Raw genomic sequence first — 19,348 nt, 5'->3', positions numbered from 1 at the left:
ATTTGAGAGGTAAAAAAAAGTTAATGGATCATTTTTTTAGTTCATATTTTTTTAAAGAAAAATCAAAGATAATGGCGTATTTACCATTTTCATGTAGAAATTAGAATAGATCGATAATGTTGAGGATTATCGATGAGTTGTTAGGATATAATGATTAGATATGGTAGTGCATGCCAATAAGTCAAATAGATTGTTAAAGTTAGTAAAACATAATTTATGTGATAGACCGGATAATCAAAGTGATTAAAAACGGCACGCCAAAAAAGTCAAATACAATAATAAATTTGAAGGGGCAACGAAAATTACATTATGCAACAAGGATTAGTTGGACAAATACAATTGGGATGGTCAAATTATGGTTTGACTTTTTCAAATTGTCTGACCCGTTCTTATTCTGTAATATTTTAGAGGATTAATCACAGCCTTTGGCTCAGAAACAGTCAACAACACTATTTTTTTTATATATTTATAAAACGATTATGTTAAAAAAAATATATTCAATTCTGCAATAAAGGGGCTAAGTTGATTCCGAGGATTTAGACGGTCAGGCCCACAATTATTTATCTAGGTCATCAATAATATTTCTATCTGCTTCGTCATCAATAATATTCACCGGCAATTTCCAAAAGGACACATATAAAATTTAAAATTACATAAAGCACCCGAGATTTGGAGATGATCAAAAGACATACCTATATTTTATACCTATGTCAATGCTGACTTTTTCTTCTGTTTGATCCCTCCTTTGCCTATTTTCTCTCTTCTTTTTGGTTTTTTCCTTTTAAATTAAATTAAAATTTTCCCTCTCCTTTATGTACATGAAACAACCCCTAACATTGTGATCCTAATTTTAAAAAATATAATTAAAGTTTAATTATGCTAGCACGTCGTCGTGGTGTTAGTTTTTAAAAATCTGTCTTTATGATGGTTACTAAAAATTAGTAACACGATGATACCGGTGTAATTAAATTAGTGTTGACTTTTTAAAATCAATACAGAATTATACATTTGAACTCCATAGTACTGTAGAGATCCTTACGTTTTGGAATAGGTCGAGTTTTCTAAGTTCATCAATGAATTTTGACTAAAATTCATTAATGAACTAAGATATTTAAATTTTTTAAAAATTAACATATAATGAAAATGATATTACACTAAAAGTATTTATGATATCCATATCTAAATTTGACATTCATATGATAAGTTATATATATATATGTGTCAATTGTCCTAAAATTATAAACTTTGAAACCTTCTAATAATTATTGTGATACATATAGACTCTGTAACATTTTAAGAACTTGTAGTACTTGGAATAAGTATAATTGAAATTATTTAGATCTATCAATAAGTTTTAACTGAAATACTTTGATAGACACATAAAAGCATTAAATAATATTTTTTAACTTAAAATTATACTGTTATAGATTTTATTTGATAACAAATATAAATATTTGAATGAGTTTTGATTAAAAAAATTATGTTTTCTTAAATACTCAAGTCAAAAGTAATGATATTTGAAAGCAGACATGTATAGATGTCAGATCTATGCACAAATCATAAATATATTCAAAATCATAAATATATTCACTATAGTACCTTTTTCTATTATATATCAATTTATTAAAAATTCAAATCCCATATATCTATTAATAAATTCAGATCAAAACTTATAGATGAGCTAGAGAGATTGATCCATTCTAATACCTATGAATTTTTGGGACATGATCTTCTGGATCACTTTTTGTGGTCCAGGAGATGTGTCGCTCGTATTTGTGGTTGGATCGTGGTCGCGATCCGGCCGCAAATGATTATGATCCCTTCCTGAGTTCACCGTCCACATCAAGTTATAGTTTTTGTTCAGAACAAGTGCCCAGAGATCACCCGGAGGACACCCTCGCTCAACACCCAGTAATCTGGCCACTTATCTACCACTGGAGGCCTCCGGGTGGCCTCTGACCGCCCGCTCCGAACAAAAATTATAACTTAGTGGGGACGATGAACCCAGAAAATGATTGCAACAAGTTGCAGGCGGATCGCGACCATAAATACGAGTGACACATCCCCTAGACCATAAAAAAGTGGTCCAGGAAATCTGTGTTCTGAATTTCTACATATTCCAGAGTCTAAATATATTATTTTAAATTTATTTTATAAAGTTAATACCATAATTTAATTACCAATACCGTCATGTATAGTTTGCAAAATCGTGATTCGGATCGTAGGATCGTATGATCCTACGATCCGGAAATCCAAAAATCGATCCAGGATCGTGCAGAATTGCTTTTGTAGTAGGATCGCAGCAAGATCGGTAAGATCGGAACAGAATTGGTAGGATCGAAACAAGATCGGAGCAGAATCGGAACAGGATCGGTGGAAGCATTGAGAGGTCATAACTTCTGATTCGGATTGAACCACGAGGTCTATAATATATCAAATCAAAGCTCTTTCAGATATCTTTAATAAATTTCAAAGTTTATCCTTAACTACCCTATTTCAAACCCAAAAAATATCATTTAAATCATTTTCGAATGTCTAGATGATTTTATCTTTTTTTTTATTATCTGCTTTTCATCTAATTAGGGTTTTAAATTATCCGAACATATGTTTAATTATTTTTGAGTTAGTTTTTATCAATAATATTCTGTCATTTCTTTTCTCCAAAATAATGAGTTTTTGAATTTATATTGTCTAGTATCGTGCGACATCAACTAGTCTTTAGAAGATTATTTCCGGCATTTCAATAGCTTATGTTTATACGTATTTTGTTAGCCTTTAGATTTAATTTTATCTTATAAACCAAAGAAATATTTTTAACATTAATGTATTATTATTATTGTGTTAATAGAATTTTTATATGTTTTCATTTTATGATATGAAAATGTAAATATTATTACTATGTGAAAATGATAGTTGAATTACAAGTTAATTTAAATTTGTATATGTAATAATATAATTGAGTGTAAATGATTGTATATATATATATATATATATATATATATATAAAATTAGTTATTTATTTATATGTAAATGAGTTTTTTTATGTATTTTTTCTAATTATTAATCATGTATGATAAAATTTTAAAAGTTTTCGATAAAATCATACGATTTTACGATCCGATCCTGACCCTAAATCGATTCTACACCGAATCAAAATTCTAGCAACTATACCGTTATTAATTTTTAATAACTAATGCCGTCATATGTATATACAGAATAAACAAGGGTGCAATAGAAAAGAGGGTTGCGCATTTTCAAACTTTAATGCGGCCTCTAAAATATTGCCGTATATTCACGCATCAGCCAACGAGAATATCTTCTTAAGTACGGCAGCATTAATGGCGTATTAAAGGCAACAGCCAAGCCCATGTGCTGCTCCTCACCAACAGCCGCTCGGTTAAGAATTAATTTAGTCGTCAGTGACTCGCAAAGTCGCAATTACCGTCTTTATCATCCCACGCCAATTCAACGTTTTAATTAACATCTTTTATGGCACACGTCATTATTTATTAAGCATCTTGATATTTAAAATAACATTTTTTTTATAATTATATTTTCAATAAAAGGCGCTAATGTTTTCTATTTTGCTGCTACTCATTTGGAAATTAAATTGCATTATAATTTATAACATTTAAAATTTTTAAATCTAAAGCAGTCCAGTCCAAATCGGTTCAGTAATAGATTGTCTGGATATGATATAAAATTTAGCTTTGAAAAATGCTCTTGATTATTTGCACAGAAACTAAAAAACTCGCATATAGCCTTGTTATTATTTCTAATTTTTGTATGGAAGAATAACCGGAAAGAGAAGATAATTGAGGGAGTTTGTTTTAATCACCCAGGCGCTGAAGATATCCCTGATTCCAGTACGATGAAGGATCGACGGTTCCGGTGAGATCGAACAATGTGGGTTCGACTGGGCCGTCCCAATATGGAGATGGTAGGCAGCCGGCAGAGCCGGCGGGCTGCTGATCCACCGGAACCGCTCGATCTGCGAAACCCGGGCCGATGGCCGCCGCCTCAGGCTTGTCTCGTTCCGTCGATGGGTCCGGAAAGATAAACCCTAGGAGCGGCGATGGAGTCGTCGCGAAGCCACCGGCGGACTGGGTTTCGAAGATGTTTGGTGCTGGGAGTGGCAGATCCGCGTTGGTTATTTTCCCTAACTGGGGATTATGGTTTGGGACGCAGATTTGGGAGGCGAGGAGGGAGGGATCGGGCAAGGGTTCGGAGGTGGAGGGGTCCGATGTGGCGGATCCTGCGGCGGTGGAGTCGTCGACGCTGGATCTGACGGCAGAGAGGGGGTTGCGGCGACGGGACGGGTTCTTGTTGGAGGAAGTAGGCGAGGTAAATTTGGAAGGGCGTTTGGACTTGCGACATCCGCCGCCGACTGGGACGTTGCGGAGCACACCACCCATGGTCCAGTATCGGCGGCAGGCCTTGCAGAAATGGCGGGGCTGGGAGAGGTTGTAGTTGTTGTAGTAGCAGAACTTGGTGTTGGTGGAGTCGCATCGCGGACACTTCACGGGCGGAAGGGACGGTTGATCCTGCCGGGAAGGAAACGTCGGGTAGCGGACGAGCCCGCCTCCTCGGCCTGTCGCGGCGGCGCCTCCCACTCCGCCACCACCGAAGATACGTCCGTGGAAGGGTGGGAGATCCTGCATTAATTTTTCCTGTGGAGGGGAGAGGGATGGAGATCTTCACGAAGAAGAGGACGGCGGGGGAAATGATCGGCCGGCGGCGAGAGAAGAGAAGCAGCACTTGCTATGGCCGGAGGGTGGACCGGTCTCGTGTATATATGGACCGCATAATCCGCTACAATTATCATTTATCACTCTTGAAATTGCTAGAATTACCAAGGTGCTCCTCATTCAATATTTTACGAAGCCCCTTTGATTTTAAGTAATAAATTACAGTTAGCAGTCGACATCAGCGAGATGATGCAGCTCTTGAAAATCCCTTGTCTTGTTCCAATAAATACGAAGGTATTTATAACGTACTCTCTCTATTTTCTTTATTCTTCTCGCTGTATACTGCAACTGCAGGCACTGCTGCTGCTGCCATTGTACTGCGACTACAGTAGTGCCTGTCCCCTGCCACGAAGAAGACGACGGCGACCGCGTCGCCGGAGGGAAGCGACAGCGAATTGTACGGAGATATGAGTCCCCCCCCCCCCCCTCGGCATCGGCGGCGGGAGGCTGGCACGCGTGCAGGAGAATATCATCTTGTCGGCCATGGTACGTGAACGTCTCGTCTTCGTTTCATTTATTACTTCTCTGTAACATTCTGACATCCTCGATTTATGCGCCGTGTCGTGTGCAGTGCGTGTTCCTGCGTCAGCTTGCATTGCCATTGGATGATTTTTACTGATCCATATGGCATATAAGATTTTGCATCAAAATAGGTAAATATCATCCATCCCCTCTGCCTTTGCTAACGGCTGAGCTCAGGATAGGCTTCAATGCAATAACATTATCAATGGGATGATGGATCGGAGCCGTATATGATGACTGATGAGAATTTTTCAGAGGTCAAACTGATCACATTTCGATATTTGAATTATTAAAAGAAAAGTTGATACCAATCCATTCCCCATTTGCACACCTTCGCACAACAGACCTCGTGAAACTGAAGGACTGCAAATAAAAGCTCTGAAAACACATGCAAGAATTTGATGTGCAGTAGGACATTGTCACAATTAAGAAACTGTTTTGGCCATTTGGATATCGACACATCGCCAGTCGTAGGGACTGGTCCACCAGATCGTCCAAACCAGAGTCTTCACGGGATGAATATTGATTAGATCTTAAGGATGATTTGTCTTTTTCCATGGGGTAAAAAGATGATTATGTTTATTGACGTCTTCATCAGTTGATCCTAAATTCAACATTAAGAAGTTAAATCATAATAACTAGAAATCTAGAAGAGATGGAATGGAAATCTGACATGGAAACTATGGGGGTCCTTCTGAAAACATGTAAACTATGGGGAAGGGAGGGCGGCGAGGAGGGGCAAAATGAAATTATCCTCTTTAGTTTTGACCTTTTTCATGAATGAAATCCAGGCCGTCGGCAAGACATGTAGATTTTATTTTAGAATATGATATTGTATCGGATCCGACGATGCTTCGCTTCCTCAATCATAAAAATGAGCGAGACCTTCATCTCGCTCACGTGCTCCATCGCTTCTCACCCACGTGCACTGGAAGCAGAGGCCGTCGCCGGGATCAGCCATGGATCTGTGGCAGAGGGCGAAGGTTTTCGCCGAGGAGGCGGCGAGGCGATCGCAGGAGATCTCCAAGGAGGCGGCCAAGCGCTCGCAAGAGCTCACCCAGGGCGCTGCGAGGTTATCGCAGGAGTTCGTCTCCGAGACGACCAAGAAGTCGAAGGAGATGGCCGCCGAAGCCGCCAAGAAGGCCGATCTTCTCCGTTCCGAGGCGCTCCGCGCCGCTGACCAGATCAAGACCCTCTCCATTGACATCCCCATCCCGATTGCATCTGCATTGGTGTCGGGATCTAGCGCGGCTGTTGCTCCGGAACCTGCTTCGGATCTCGAGAGATTTGGGATTACCCAGGAGCTGAAGGAGTTTGTTCAGGGAATCCAGATTAGCACTTTCAGGGATTTTTCCATGCAAGGTGCTCGCTAGATCCATTCTTATCCTATTGCCAATCAATTTTATAATTCATCCATTATTTTGTATTGTAATGTATTGAATTATTATCTTTTACCGTTCCTGCTTTTCTCAATGTTTTTTTTTTCTGAAAAAAAGCAATTGAAACTACTGACTTATAATGATTTCATCATTTAGTATTGAATTGTTCGACGTAATGGCTTAAACAATGCTCGAGGAACTTCAAATTTATGTTGCAAGTAATGATTTACTTATTTCTATTACATTGATGTGTTTTGGGAACTTCGTGTTTATGCAAAATTGTACTATCTTCTAGTTGCTAGTTTCAAATTTAGCTTGTAGTTTAACGAATACATCTGAGTACATCACCTGTGTTGTTTGTGTAGATGAACCCGAACCAGAAATATCCACCATCCCCCCATCATCAAATGTGAGGCAAGATCTTAATGAATGGCAAGCAAGACATGCTACTTTGGTTCTGTCAACAGTCAAGGTGTTTTGAGTCTATTATTTTTTATTTTGAAAATTAATCTACATCTTCATTTAGCCTGTTTTTTCTCCAACAGTGTGGCGTATTCTATAGTTCTGGAGCATGACTTCATTGTCTGTGAATTTCACAGACATCAATGTAGTGGCAGAATTTATAGGATCACAAAAGGTGGATTAGTTTAGAAGTAACATATGCAAAAATGTATTAGGTGTAACTCGTGAATTCTTCTTGGGGTTGTCATGTTACGAGCAATTGATTAGCAATTATGTTGAACCTTATCACACATTTTGCCATATGTATTTATCATACCATATTGACAGGCAAATGCTGGAGAAATTGCAGTTGCAATTATGTTGATTATCTGTCCTCTCTGATTAATTTTGGCATATTATTGGATATGGTTTATCTAGTCAATCCTTAATTATGGATCAACTAACTTGACCTTCCTCAAGGGCATTCAACTAATCATTGCATATACCTCTCAAGAACCTCCAAACATTTACGTCATATTTTACCTGTTGCTCCTTATTTTAAAAGTCTGCTCAATCACTTTGTTGATTTTCTACCCAAGCAGAAAAGATGCTCTGTCTCTCATATCCATAACATTAGCTTCTGGCAAACATTTCTGTACTGTTATGAAAGATAGTTATTGATATAAATGAAATATTTAGCTGCCACATTTGATTCGTTAGATATCTAACTTCATAAAATGCTTATCAACACATTTTTTGTTGGATAAACTATGCTTTAATATTTTCTAATTTTTTCACTTTTTTAGGTTAACATACTGAACCTTTCCCATTGTTATTGCTAGAATATCTCATAAATTATAAAACTCTTGATTTGTTGCTCCATACTGTTGAAAGTTATCAACAATAACTTACAGAAGAACAGAATATGTTGATTGATTCATTCTTGGTCCCTACAAAATGTGACACATCTTAAATATTTATACAGCTATTATTTATTTCATTGTCTTGTCTTAGTAGTTAGTCTTCCTCTAGGTTTTTTGTTTTTTGAGCAACACATGTTGATTTACCTACGAAATATACATTATCACTTACTATCCCCTGTATACTGATCTTGTCAACTTTACCTCACTATCACTATCTATACACTATCATTTTTTTCTTAAGACTATTGATAATTGTCCTCTATTTTCCAGGAAATATCAAAGTTCAGATATGAGCTATGTCCTCGTTACATGAAAGAGAGAAAGTTCTGGCGGATTTATTTCGCTCTTGTAGACAGTCATGTATCTCCGTAAGTATCTTCTCTGCAGAATCTGGTGATCATATTGAAATTTGGGAATATGCATGGCGATAAATGAAATTGGTTTGACTAGCAGTTTCACTGTAAAACATTGGTCCACTGATGAATTATAATGATCTATTATTCTTTTTGTGTAATACATTATTACATAGCTCCAAATTACGGAATAATATGAGAGCAAACAGACATGACCAAAGAAGACTTGATGAATATGCGGTGGTTGACCAAGTTGACTGATGTCAGAAAACTATTGAACCATGGAAGGAAATAGGAAGACAGTAGAAAGGGATTTGAATGATCTAAATATACACAGTACATGTGATTGAATTTGGCATCTTTTTGTTTGGCTTTTTTGAACACCCTTTATGACAAACTCTATGAGCCTTTACTGTCAATCTGAATTGTGCAATGCATCAGCTACGAGAAGAGGTATATGGAGGAGACGAAGAAGAAAGCAGAGCAAAAACAAACAGAGAGTGTCAAGGAAAACCCGAATACTGCATTTGCTACAGTGGCAGAAGCAAAAGAAACCAAAATGCTGAAGACTTCCACCTCAAAGACTCCAGAGGATTTGGATGTGTTTCTTCTTGGTGATCTTGGAAGTGACGAGGAGGGCCTGGGTATGCTGTATTTTGTTTATTCTTGTGTTCAATCCAGCATTTATTGCAAAATGTTTATTTGCTAATTTATGTGCGTTTATAGTTTTGGTTTTTTTAGAAATCTTCAGTCATACTAGGGTATGTGGTTACTGGTTACAACTTCTGATATTATTCCTACACTGTTACAGATGGCAACAATGTTGACTTGGATGATGAGTTCGATAAGATTGGGAGCACCTCGGTAAGGCATTGCATTTAGAATTTCAGATTTCTTCCAGTTTACTCCTTTGTTGAATACTTATTGCTATCCATGATTAGAACATAATGTTCTAGGGAGAAAATAGTGATTTATATAATTGCAATGGAATGTGATGATATGAGAGGGGAGCTATGGTAGGATATTAGAAAGGATTTGATGATGGCATAGACACTGTTATGTGTCACATGCTGAGATTAGGGATTAATTATAGGCTATAATTTAGACCTTGGATTGGGATGTCAAATCTTAAAGTTGGGAGTTTATAGATTGACGCCTTAAATTACTTTTACATGCTAAATCGTAGACTTATAATTGTTTTTTATAAGTTTAGCCAAACAAGCTACCTTTAATTTCAGCATAAGCATTTTAGTTAATGAAAGGACTGACAAACTATTAACCTAATAGATGTTCTCCCAGCGTTTGTGCTTAAGCTGTTCTCAAATTGATGCTGACTAGTGACTAGTTTAAGCAAATTATTATTTTTCTTTCAAAAGCGAGTCAAAACATGCCGATTGTAGCTCTAAAATAACACCAGTGCACATATGGGATCAAGCGTGACTAAGTTGGAAATCTATCTTGTTTTATGCAGGGCTTAGACAGTGATACTGAGAAACTTTAATCAGTCATGTTCAACATCGGATATGGCAAATCGAATGGATTGTTCACGCCACTGATCAACAGCACTGAGATACTATCTTTTGTAGTCTATATTCCGCGTCTGATTACTTGCTACATTAGCCGATTCCTGTAAATTCTGATTTTTTACCCGTGAATCTAGTTTTCCTTTTTATGTCTTGTAGAATAACTCAAGTTTATTCAAGACGATAGATTTAATTGTTTGTTTATGATATTTTAGCTATTTCGTCTATTCTTTTTTTAAGAAAAGTTAATCCTTCGACTCAATTAATTCTGGAGAAAGGCAACTTTCTCCCCAGTTCATCGGTTACATCTAGAAGCACAAACGACTCTCCGTCTAACAATTAACATCTCAAATTTTCATATCATCGATGAAAATTATCCTTTGATACTTGGTTAAACTTTTAAATATCTTGCTGTGGCATTGAGACAATCTCTCTTCTCTAATTTTTTCAATATTAAATATTTAAATTTTACAATCTAACTGATCCTATTTGATTTTTTATCCATCAAATAAATAAAAAAAATAGGCATTCAGCTTCACTAGTAATTCGATCACACAGACCCACCGGCATCGCATACCTTAAACAATTAAATCCAACCGCATTATAATTGTTTAGTAATATTATGTAAAATATCAATAAAGAAATTAAATAAATACTACTAAATACAGACAAAAAAAAATTAATGAATAAAGGCATCAAAGCTTACATATGACTCAATCAGCTTAAGTTTGCCCACAACACGCTAATTTTACTTTGAACCATAGCTAAGTCAACATGCGATCTATGTGCGATTGAACACATTCGGCTTTCCACCACATGCTATCCAACTTTTTGACTTCTGAGTCGAATTGTACTCGTAAGAAAGCCTTTGATTTCACGGATATCCATTCAACATGTCTGACGTGACTGATCAGAACTTTAAAAGACAATATTTAACGGATAAAGATGCATTTGTTCAGGCAATACTATGCAAACAAGGAAGGATAGATACAAATTTTGAATGGTCATCATTTCTATAATTAAATCATGCAAAATCTCAGAAAGTATTTACTTAAGGATGCGACATGCATCATCCCTTTATATTCTGGGAAGGTCGACGGTGTTCATAATATTTTGGACTTTGATCTACCATTGATTCTCATCCACTTCACATGGAACCGTCAACTTACCGAAAAAGTCTATAGAGTGTCCTGAGATCCCTACAATGGATGCAGGTCCATGGAATCGATAGAGGATTTAAGCAGCAAGAATGTACCCACTTAGCTTTGCAGATTTGGCAGCATACAAGAAGATCCACTGGCTCATGGTATCGACACTCATAACAAATATAATCCGCAGGCTTGTAGATCAGAAAAATCAATAAAAAAAAACAATCGTAAGAAATCTATGCCAACATAAGGTGATAAACAGAAAATTTGTAACTCTATATTGCAGAGTATGTGCGCATGATAGAAATACTGAAGTAGAAAGCAACCTACCAAGTTTGTGTCCTTATCATTTCCCTCACTAGAACGCTTATGAATGTCTCTATTCGGGGATCCGCTAGGAATGGTTTGGGAGTATATCTTCTGATCTGTAGAGGAATCCTCCATCCTTTTGATGTTTGTGAAACTGGCTTTGCATAGAGGGCAAGTTGAGGGTTTTCCATTTGAAACCTGCAAGTGTTTGCAAACTGTATGAGAGGAAATTCTGGTATTAAAAAAGAAATAAATACTAAAGTATTTTTAACTTCTATTTGTATAACATGTTTCATCTAGTATTTTTCTCATCATCACATGAAATGTTTCTTTTTTTCAACGTCAATCAAGGATTCATTTCAATTCAGTTGAAAGCTTCCTTAACATCTCTTTTTGTTTTCCTATTTCAATTTAACAATGTCATAGACAAATATTGTAAGAAAAAGGTTAATCAAACAAAATAGATTCATCTTAAAAGAAGCAAAAGTATGTTCAGACATCATGTCAATTACCTACTACTGCTATACCAACAATTAAAATCAACTATGAGGAATTTTAGTTAGATTCTGAGTTTAAAGGATATTTTCTAGACCTGACTGCATTTCATAATACCCTTACTAGGACAACTGGAGCAGTTGATATGAAGTGTAGGCAATGTTAACAGAACACAGTTTCAAAATGGTTAAGAATATATACCATACAATCAGCCCATCCTTGAATGCATGTATAGCAGAAGCGATGCCCACAAGGTAAAACAGCCCGTGTTGTAGAAAATTCTGTCCAACAAATCACACATGATACTTCTGCTTGATTCTGTCCACCATGCTGGATAAGACTCTCATTTACTTTATGTGGTTCATTATCCTTCATACCATCATTGAAGGAATCAAGGGTTTCAATTCTTTCTTCATGGTGCTCATTATCTGAAGATAATCTGTTGTCTAAAGAAGAATTAAGATCCCTAAATTTATTGTCCAACAGAATTTCCTCTATGCCGTCTTGCTCAAGCCTATTTCTTAAACTGTTTCCACTGATTGAATCAGAATCAGAATCAGCGAGTTGTGTTCTGGACTTCTTTGAACAAGTTCCTTGCTTCTGGCTCGGATCAATATAATTTGAAAGATCGCAATATGATTTCTTCTTAAGGCAGTGACTTCTACTAGCTGATCCATACGTAATATCATCTTGATTATCATCAAATAAATTTCTCCTGTTGCTTGATAAGTGCAAATTTGGGAAGTGACTGGATTCCGAATGCTGCGTATAATGTCAGAAAGAAGACTGTTCATAATTCAACAATACCTTAAATAGGAAAATGAGTTAATCTTAGAGAACAATAGGCTAGTTTGACAAGGAAACCAGAATTATGAGTTATTCCATGAAATTTGGAATCTAAAGAAAACATGTAAAATTGAGCACAGGGCATTGGATCATGTTTATTCATAGCCAGGAGATGTGTGTGGTAAATATACTTCTCAGTGAGCTGCTGTAAAGTGTAAAGTTAGCAATAAAGACCGGGAAATGGTAATTCGTAATTCTTAAGAACTACATGCTTGAAAATTCATAAAAATTGAACAAATACAAAGTCACTGTTGAAAGTTTTACCTTTGTCTTCTTTAACATTGGTTGGAAGTAGAAGCAAATTTAGCAAGATAGTTTACTGAGATCAGAAGTGCTAAGGTGATACATCATGACAGGGTACTGAATGTGATGAGTAAAATAATTAGTTTCTCTTTTCTAAACCTCAGTCGTTAACTATTTAGCTAATATTGACAATGTCTTTCACCAAATTTAATTTTAACTCACATGTAAACGTGTTGATAATAGATACAAAGCTGAAATATATGTTGCCAATAAAAGCACCCATCCCGTATTTAATTTCATTAATCAGACATTGGATTCTCATATATTGCTTAGAGACGCTTTGGGTTCCAGAGTGCCTAAATATAAACTATAATGTACCCATGCTTTGGATTCTCTTTAATGTAGCTACATAATCGAGACTAGTTCAGCCGGACGCCTAGCTCAGACTTCACATGAGGCTTCCTTCACCCTTCCTATGTACCACAGTGCACTCAAACCGCAGTCATGATGAGGATATGTGAGGGTCGGTTTTCTATAGGCCAGCTTATAGATGGTTAATAGGAAGATTCCTCAATTAATTCTTTCATTCACACTTGCATCTTGAGATTCATTGCGGCATCTCAAGATGCAAGGCTGTCGTCTGATAACTCTACTCTGATAGCTAATAGTATTTTTTTCCTATGTGACTGAATTCTCTTCAACTGGGTCTATGGGAATCCAAGTGCACCAAAGGCAGGGCTTTCTTTGAGTATTTGGCAGACTCATAGCTTATTGTGAATGGCGCATTTTCTTAGTGCCTCTTGCTTGGGAGACACTAGTATTCATGACTTGCTTGTGTTTATATATATAAATAGAAGTATTTCATTTAATAACCTTGCTACAAAATATGTTGCATCAGAAAAGCATAACACTATAAATTATCATTTGAACTACAGAATGCCCGAGAAGTTCATGACTTACTCTGCTTAATACATTTGATTCAGGCCAGTCCAGGTAACTAGCACCAACATCAACTGCTTTGCTCCTTCGATTAGTGGGTATGCTGCATTTTCCTTCTCCAGAAGCATTCAAAAAGGCAGGTTCTTCCCATGTTATGGATCCAGTATCTTGTCCACTAACGAAGAAAAGAAAAAATTGGAATATAAATCATGTCGACTGTCTGCCACTGTCTACCAATGTGAGAAGCATTCAATTCAAACTAATTATCATGATTTAAATGTGTAAATGTCATTGAGTAAAAAAATTGCTTGTAGTCCATTTTCCTGACAATGTAAATTTTCAAATAAAACCACATACAATCAAACTACATATTCCATTAGAGCAAGAGGTTTTGTGTCCGAATCTTGCCAAACTCATCAATTAAAAAAAACCCATTAAAACTAATGCATGTATTTGATTGGGACAAATTCACTTTGCCACGTGTGAAAAAGTTCTAACAAATATAAAGTAACGATAGGTCATTTCTGTGACAATTTAAGCTTTTGGATAACCTTTCACCTGATCAAACCAAGCAAAGCAAGAAAAAGAAGTAGAATTTAGATCCTTTGGAGATACCAATCTTAGTCAATGTTGATTTAATCAAAGATGTTAAGACTCTAAATCAAATAATTTAATTTTTCAAATACATGATAAGAATATAATGATTGTAACATCTTCCTAATATTTAGCACTGAAAACTGAAGCATATCACTTAAGGTATCCATATGCACAATGTAATGTGTGTGCAGAAGGTAATTGTACCAATCATGGAAAAAAGAGCATAATTCCCATGTATCTTGCTTATTCAGAGATGAACTAAGAAGAGACAAAAAATCAAATCTTCCAAGACAAACTCTTTACTGTTTATTCAATTAAAATTTCCACAAGTTATCATTAGATGAGCTACCCATGAATCATTGTTGTTGAAATGCAAAAAATAAATATGGAGGTATTAAAAGGCAATTCCAAGCTATGAGTGATGGAACCATTGCCTAATGCTTAGGCTGTCAGTATTAAAAAAATATTAAAATAGAAAGCAGGAGCATATTAAATTAAGAATGATATATATATATATGTATATATATATCAAAACATGTTTACAAATCACAAGAAATAAACCATAACTGATAAGTATTATACACAAAAAATAATAAACATATCATATTTTTACATTGCAACTGAGAAATAAATAACACAACAAACCATAAAATTTAACAATTCATCTTCATTACAAGAAAAGACATACTAAACTCATAATTAGTGTTATGCTACAAATTCAAAATATGGATAAGATAACTGGTGTCGTACTACAATCATGTAAGCTTTTAAAAAAGGGAGAACAAGAGAATGTGTTGGATAGGTTGATTGAGAAGATTTTACTCTATATTAATTCTTAACTGAACCTGAATTATATATATGTATGTATATCGGCCTGCATAACAATAGCCTACTGCCCACTAGGAGCAATGGCCCTGCATCGAAACTGTCTTGGTGGCCACCTAGAACACCTTTTAGAAGTCTGCAAACAATTATGACTTCAAATTTTGCTTTCTACTCTTACACTTTCTTGCCACTCATATATCTTGCTTAAACGGGGTATATGACATTTTTGCAAGGAATGGATAATATATATGTTGCATATTCCAACCATCATGACTTTAAATTTGATTTTAGCTAAACAGGAATGTGAAGGTGATAACCTTTTTAAGAATCACTAGGAGTGTTATGGACAAGCAAGGAAACTTTACAAAGTTAGATGAGTAATAAAATTATTAACTTGGGCTTAAGCATTTTAAGCGAACTATTATGCCTCACAAGTTATTGGGTCAATAATCTTATATGTATGGGTGTAAAAATTGGTACCTATGAGGATCCAATCCTAGGCATCATGGGATGCCAAAAAGGTTGTGTGTGTGATGGAGTAGCAACCATCAAGTCTCACATACTATTAATTATGGATGATTCTGAACTATAAGCTGAGCTTCGAGTACTAGAAGTGTATATACTTAGATGGGTCTGTTACTATTAAATTAAATTTAAGAAGTTTAGGCTAGTAGTTAGATTTAACAAATCAAGGTCAAATATCTTACTGAATGTGATAGTGTATCATCTTGTAGTTGAAGGGAAAGAATTGATAATCATTCATAAAGTTTAGAACTCTACAGCATGATAAACAATCGCGGTATTATACTGGGGTTTTATTGTGTATGATCTTTATAAATAAGTTACACAGCAGTCTTCCCTTTGTGAGATGCCAATTAAAAATATAAAAAAAAGTACCTCTGCATTGAATAAGAATCTTCAGGCAGCCGCTTCCTTTCTTTTAAACAATCTTCGAACCATCGATGGCTGATTATGTGTGCACCAATATTTTTTGCCAGATTATACTTCTTACCTTCAAACCGCCAACATACCTGCAATCCAACAAATGCAATATCATTCTCTGATAAAACAGTTACAAAGCACCATTTAAACAGAATTCAAGCAACCAAAATCAGAAACACCAAGAAGGCACCAGATGTGTCGTAGATTTTGTCATCGCTCCAACATAATTAGCTCCAGCATGCGCAATAAGCTTGATGAGCTTAAACCTCTCTGTCCCATGGTAACCACTGACAGTAGCAACCACCGATTCCATACCTTTGATTGCCTGATACGCACTTCCTAAAGTGAAATGAATTAATAGACGGAATTATCACCCGATGCAATGAAATAAGAAAAAAAAAACAACATTTTAGGGAAAATTGCAAGTCATGACAATACAATCAAAAAATTGGGTGGAAAAATACCCACATAAACAACATTCAGGTAAACAACAGAAGTTTCGACCAAGGCATAAAGAAGAAACCGAGCACCTTCAGACAGAGTTGAAGGATCGTCCATGGCGTTTCGCTGAATCTTTATCAAGGATCGGATTAGGGTTAACACGCAGAGAGGATGTTAAGCAGTAGAGAACCGACGTCTCGGGTGCCGGCGAATAGAGGTCGGAGAAACGATATGCTATTGCTGCGGCGGACGGCGGAAACAAGTACCGATTTGGGGGAGAAAGGGTTGAGAGCGGTACGTAGATTGGGATTCAAATTTTGTTCCCCCGCCGTGGTTGATAAAAGATTGGACAAAAATAATAATAACAAAAAAGTCCACTTCTTATTTTTAATTTTTTTTTATTAACTTTCAATTCAGTATTAACTTTTACACACCCACTAAAAACAAACCATTTTTATTCGCGCATAAATTAAGCTTATACATATATATATTAAATAGCACACACCTGGACGTTTTAATACTAATTATCTTCTTAATAAAGGTAAGCCGGCAGCTTGGGCTCCACCACAACCTGCAGCGGCTCTTTCTTCGGCGTCGACAGCCCAAAGATCTCCTCCATGTTCAGCTCCTCCGCCTTCTTCCCCGCTGGCAGCCTCCAGCAAAACCCGTGCAGCAGGTTAGCGAGGCTGAGCTGGATGACCTTGAGCCCGAGGTTGTAGCCGGGGCACATCCGCCGGCCGGCGCCGAAGGGAAGAAGCTCGTAGTCATGCCCCTTCACGTCCAACGTGCTGCCCTCGAACCGCTCCGGCCGGAACTCCTCCGGACGGTCCCAAACCTCCGGGTCTCGACCGATCGCCCACACACTCACCAGCACCCGGGTGCCTGCAGGGATGTCGTAACCGTCGACGTGGGTGTCCTCTCGGGAGAGGCGGGGGACCAGCATCGGAGCCACCGGGTGGAGCCGCATGGTCTCCTTCGCGATCGCCTGAACGTAGGGGAGGTTGGGGATGTCGCGCTCCTCCACCCACCTGTCGCGGCCCACCACGCGGTCCAGCTCCACCGTCACTTTCTCAAACACCTCCGGCCGACGGAGGAGCTCCGAGATGGCCCACTCCAACGTCACCGCCGAGGTCTCCGTGCCACCAGCAATCAAATCCTGCAAGGATGAATTATTTATTATCATAAATTAATATTATTTATTTTAAATTTTAAATTATCAATAATATATGAGTAATTTGACTCATTGTTTATTAGTATAGAATATTTAGATAATTTTATTTCAATTTTTAGGGGAAAAAGGGATTTTGTAAATAATTTGGAAGATATTTCTTTTCCAGGTTTAAATGTTTAATTGGTTGAAACTCGAAGCCAAAGTTATGAATAATTGTAGAAGTATATTGCTCGAATGAAACGTGGTGAAGGTGTTTGACAAAATGCTCGAACGAGAGAGAGTATGCCAAACGTACCTGGGTGAAGCCCTTGACGCCGTGCCTTTCGAGTTTGATGTCTAAATTGGGATCATCGGCGAGCTGCAGCAGCACATCGACCATGTCCCTGGCTACAAAATCATCCCCCTCCCGCCGCCGCCGCTCATTGTGCTCGTCTAGAACGTGCTCCAGGAACCTGTCGAACTTGCGGCTCAGCTTCTTCATCCGCCTAATGTACCCCTGCAAATCTAAGAAATCCAACCAGGGGATCGAGTCGCCGATGTTCATCACCCCGTTCAACAGGAACAATTCGTCGATCATCTCCTTGAACTCCTCCGGCGACACAATCTTGGTCTCCGCCGCCACAGCGGGGTCGAGGTACTTCTTTCCCAACACCATCCTGGTGATGACATTGAGGCTGACAGTGGAGAGGTAGTCCTTGAGGGTGACGAGAGAGGCAGAGGAGGCGGTGGCGAAGAGGGCGCGATTCAGGGCGCGCACCTCCTCCACCCGGATGTACTCGTAGGAGTCAAGGCGCTTTGCGCTGAAGAGCTCGAGAAGGCAGATCTTGCGGGCCTGGCGCCAGTAAGGGCCGTAGGGCGACCAGGTGATGTCGGAGTAGTCGTAAGTGGTGTATTTACCGGCGGCTGTTTTTGGGCGGGACACGAAGAAGAGGTCGTGGGTCTTGAGAAAGAACTTGGCCATGGCGACGGAGGATCCAACGACGACGGGAGAGGATCCGAAGCGGAGGTACATGAGAGGGCCGTACTTTTGGGAGAGGGCGTGCAGGGAGCGGTGGGGGAGGTGGCCGATGAGGTTGAGGTTGCCGATGATGGGCCACGGGCGGGGACCCGGTGGCAGGTTGAGCGCGCTCCGGCCGCGCCTCCGCCAAAGAAGGGCTACGGCGGCCGCGAGCACGATGGCGAGGGTTATGGCCCATTGGGGAAACGCCATCGGTGGGAATTGGGAGGGAGAGATGAGAATGAGGGCACTCGAGAGGAAGGGAGCTGTATTTATAGGCGGAAAAGGGATCGGGATCCTGCTCGTTTTAGTGTTATTTCTTGGGTATTTCCATGCCGTTTCATTTAAATTATTGCTGACATCGAAGAGCGTCTTTATTAATACTTTTATTTTTTATTAATATTTTTATAAAGGGCGTTCTTTTAAAAAAATAAATAATAAATAATAAAAAAGCTTTTATTTTAGTTATAATTGACTTCGTCGACGCTGCATGTGTCTCACGGTAG

The 19,348-nt window shown here is 37.9% G+C and overlaps 4 protein-coding genes across 4 annotated transcripts; 1 reads left to right on the top strand and 3 right to left on the bottom strand.

The window, feature by feature from the left end:
- Window positions 1-3,693: 3,693 nt before the first annotated feature.
- On the bottom strand, window positions 3,694-4,819 carry LOC122012685 (dof zinc finger protein 4-like). Its single transcript, XM_042569301.1, has one exon. The coding sequence runs from the start codon at window positions 4,659-4,661 to the stop codon at window positions 3,831-3,833; it is 831 nt and encodes a 276-aa protein (XP_042425235.1). The 5' UTR covers window positions 4,662-4,819; the 3' UTR covers window positions 3,694-3,830.
- Window positions 4,820-6,149: 1,330 nt separating this feature from the next.
- On the top strand, window positions 6,150-10,093 carry LOC122012684. The gene is made up of 6 exons (XM_042569300.1): window positions 6,150-6,632; window positions 7,015-7,121; window positions 8,284-8,381; window positions 8,808-9,010; window positions 9,178-9,230; window positions 9,838-10,093. Exons 1-6 carry the CDS (start codon window positions 6,230-6,232, stop codon window positions 9,865-9,867), a joined length of 894 nt encoding a protein of 297 aa, XP_042425234.1. The 5' UTR covers window positions 6,150-6,229; the 3' UTR covers window positions 9,868-10,093.
- Window positions 10,094-10,634: 541 nt separating this feature from the next.
- Window positions 10,635-17,001, bottom strand: LOC122012682. Its single transcript, XM_042569295.1, has 7 exons — window positions 16,764-17,001; window positions 16,424-16,572; window positions 16,189-16,322; window positions 13,891-14,044; window positions 12,043-12,603; window positions 11,368-11,544; window positions 10,635-11,228 (listed from the first exon to the last, which is right to left on the bottom strand). The coding sequence occupies exons 1-7, from the start codon at window positions 16,789-16,791 to the stop codon at window positions 11,055-11,057; spliced, it is 1,377 nt and encodes a 458-aa protein (XP_042425229.1). The 5' UTR covers window positions 16,792-17,001; the 3' UTR covers window positions 10,635-11,054.
- Window positions 17,002-17,112: 111 nt separating this feature from the next.
- Window positions 17,113-19,091, bottom strand: LOC122012681 (trimethyltridecatetraene synthase-like). The gene is made up of 2 exons (XM_042569294.1): window positions 18,141-19,091; window positions 17,113-17,830 (listed from the first exon to the last, which is right to left on the bottom strand). The coding sequence occupies exons 1-2, from the start codon at window positions 19,053-19,055 to the stop codon at window positions 17,207-17,209; spliced, it is 1,539 nt and encodes a 512-aa protein (XP_042425228.1). The 5' UTR covers window positions 19,056-19,091; the 3' UTR covers window positions 17,113-17,206.
- Window positions 19,092-19,348: the final 257 nt, after the last annotated feature.

Source organism: Zingiber officinale, chromosome 8A, assembly GCF_018446385.1.
Source record: "Zingiber officinale cultivar Zhangliang chromosome 8A, Zo_v1.1, whole genome shotgun sequence".
NCBI lineage: Eukaryota > Viridiplantae > Streptophyta > Magnoliopsida > Zingiberales > Zingiberaceae > Zingiber > Zingiber officinale.
The sequence above is the reverse complement of the archived record's forward strand: the minus strand, read 5'-3'. Positions and strand labels throughout refer to the sequence as shown.

Bases quoted from the DNA above. Each gene is read 5' to 3' on its own strand.
- LOC122012684 (XM_042569300.1), top strand. From the start codon at position 6,230: ATGGATCTGTGGCAGAGGGCGAAGGTTTTCGCCGAGGAGGCGGCGAGG. The intron at 6,633-7,014 runs GTGCTCGCTAGA...TTGTTTGTGTAG, and splicing joins CAGGGATTTTTCCATGCAAG to ATGAACCCGAACCAGAAATA. The intron at 9,231-9,837 runs GTAAGGCATTGC...TGTTTTATGCAG, and splicing joins ATAAGATTGGGAGCACCTCG to GGCTTAGACAGTGATACTGA.
- LOC122012682 (XM_042569295.1), bottom strand. From the start codon at position 16,791: ATGGACGATCCTTCAACTCTGTCTGAAG. The intron at 16,323-16,423 runs GTGCCTTCTTGG...GTTGGATTGCAG, and splicing joins CAAAATCTACGACACATCTG to GTATGTTGGCGGTTTGAAGG. The intron at 14,045-16,188 runs GTACTTTTTTTT...TTTCTTCGTTAG, and splicing joins GATTCTTATTCAATGCAGAG to TGGACAAGATACTGGATCCA.
- LOC122012685 (XM_042569301.1), bottom strand. From the start codon at position 4,661: ATGCAGGATCTCCCACCCTTCCACGGACGTATCTTCGGTGGTGGCGGA.
- LOC122012681 (XM_042569294.1), bottom strand. From the start codon at position 19,055: ATGGCGTTTCCCCAATGGGCCATAACCCTCGCCATCGTGCTCGCGGCC. The intron at 17,831-18,140 runs GTACGTTTGGCA...TCATCCTTGCAG, and splicing joins GCGTCAAGGGCTTCACCCAG to GATTTGATTGCTGGTGGCAC.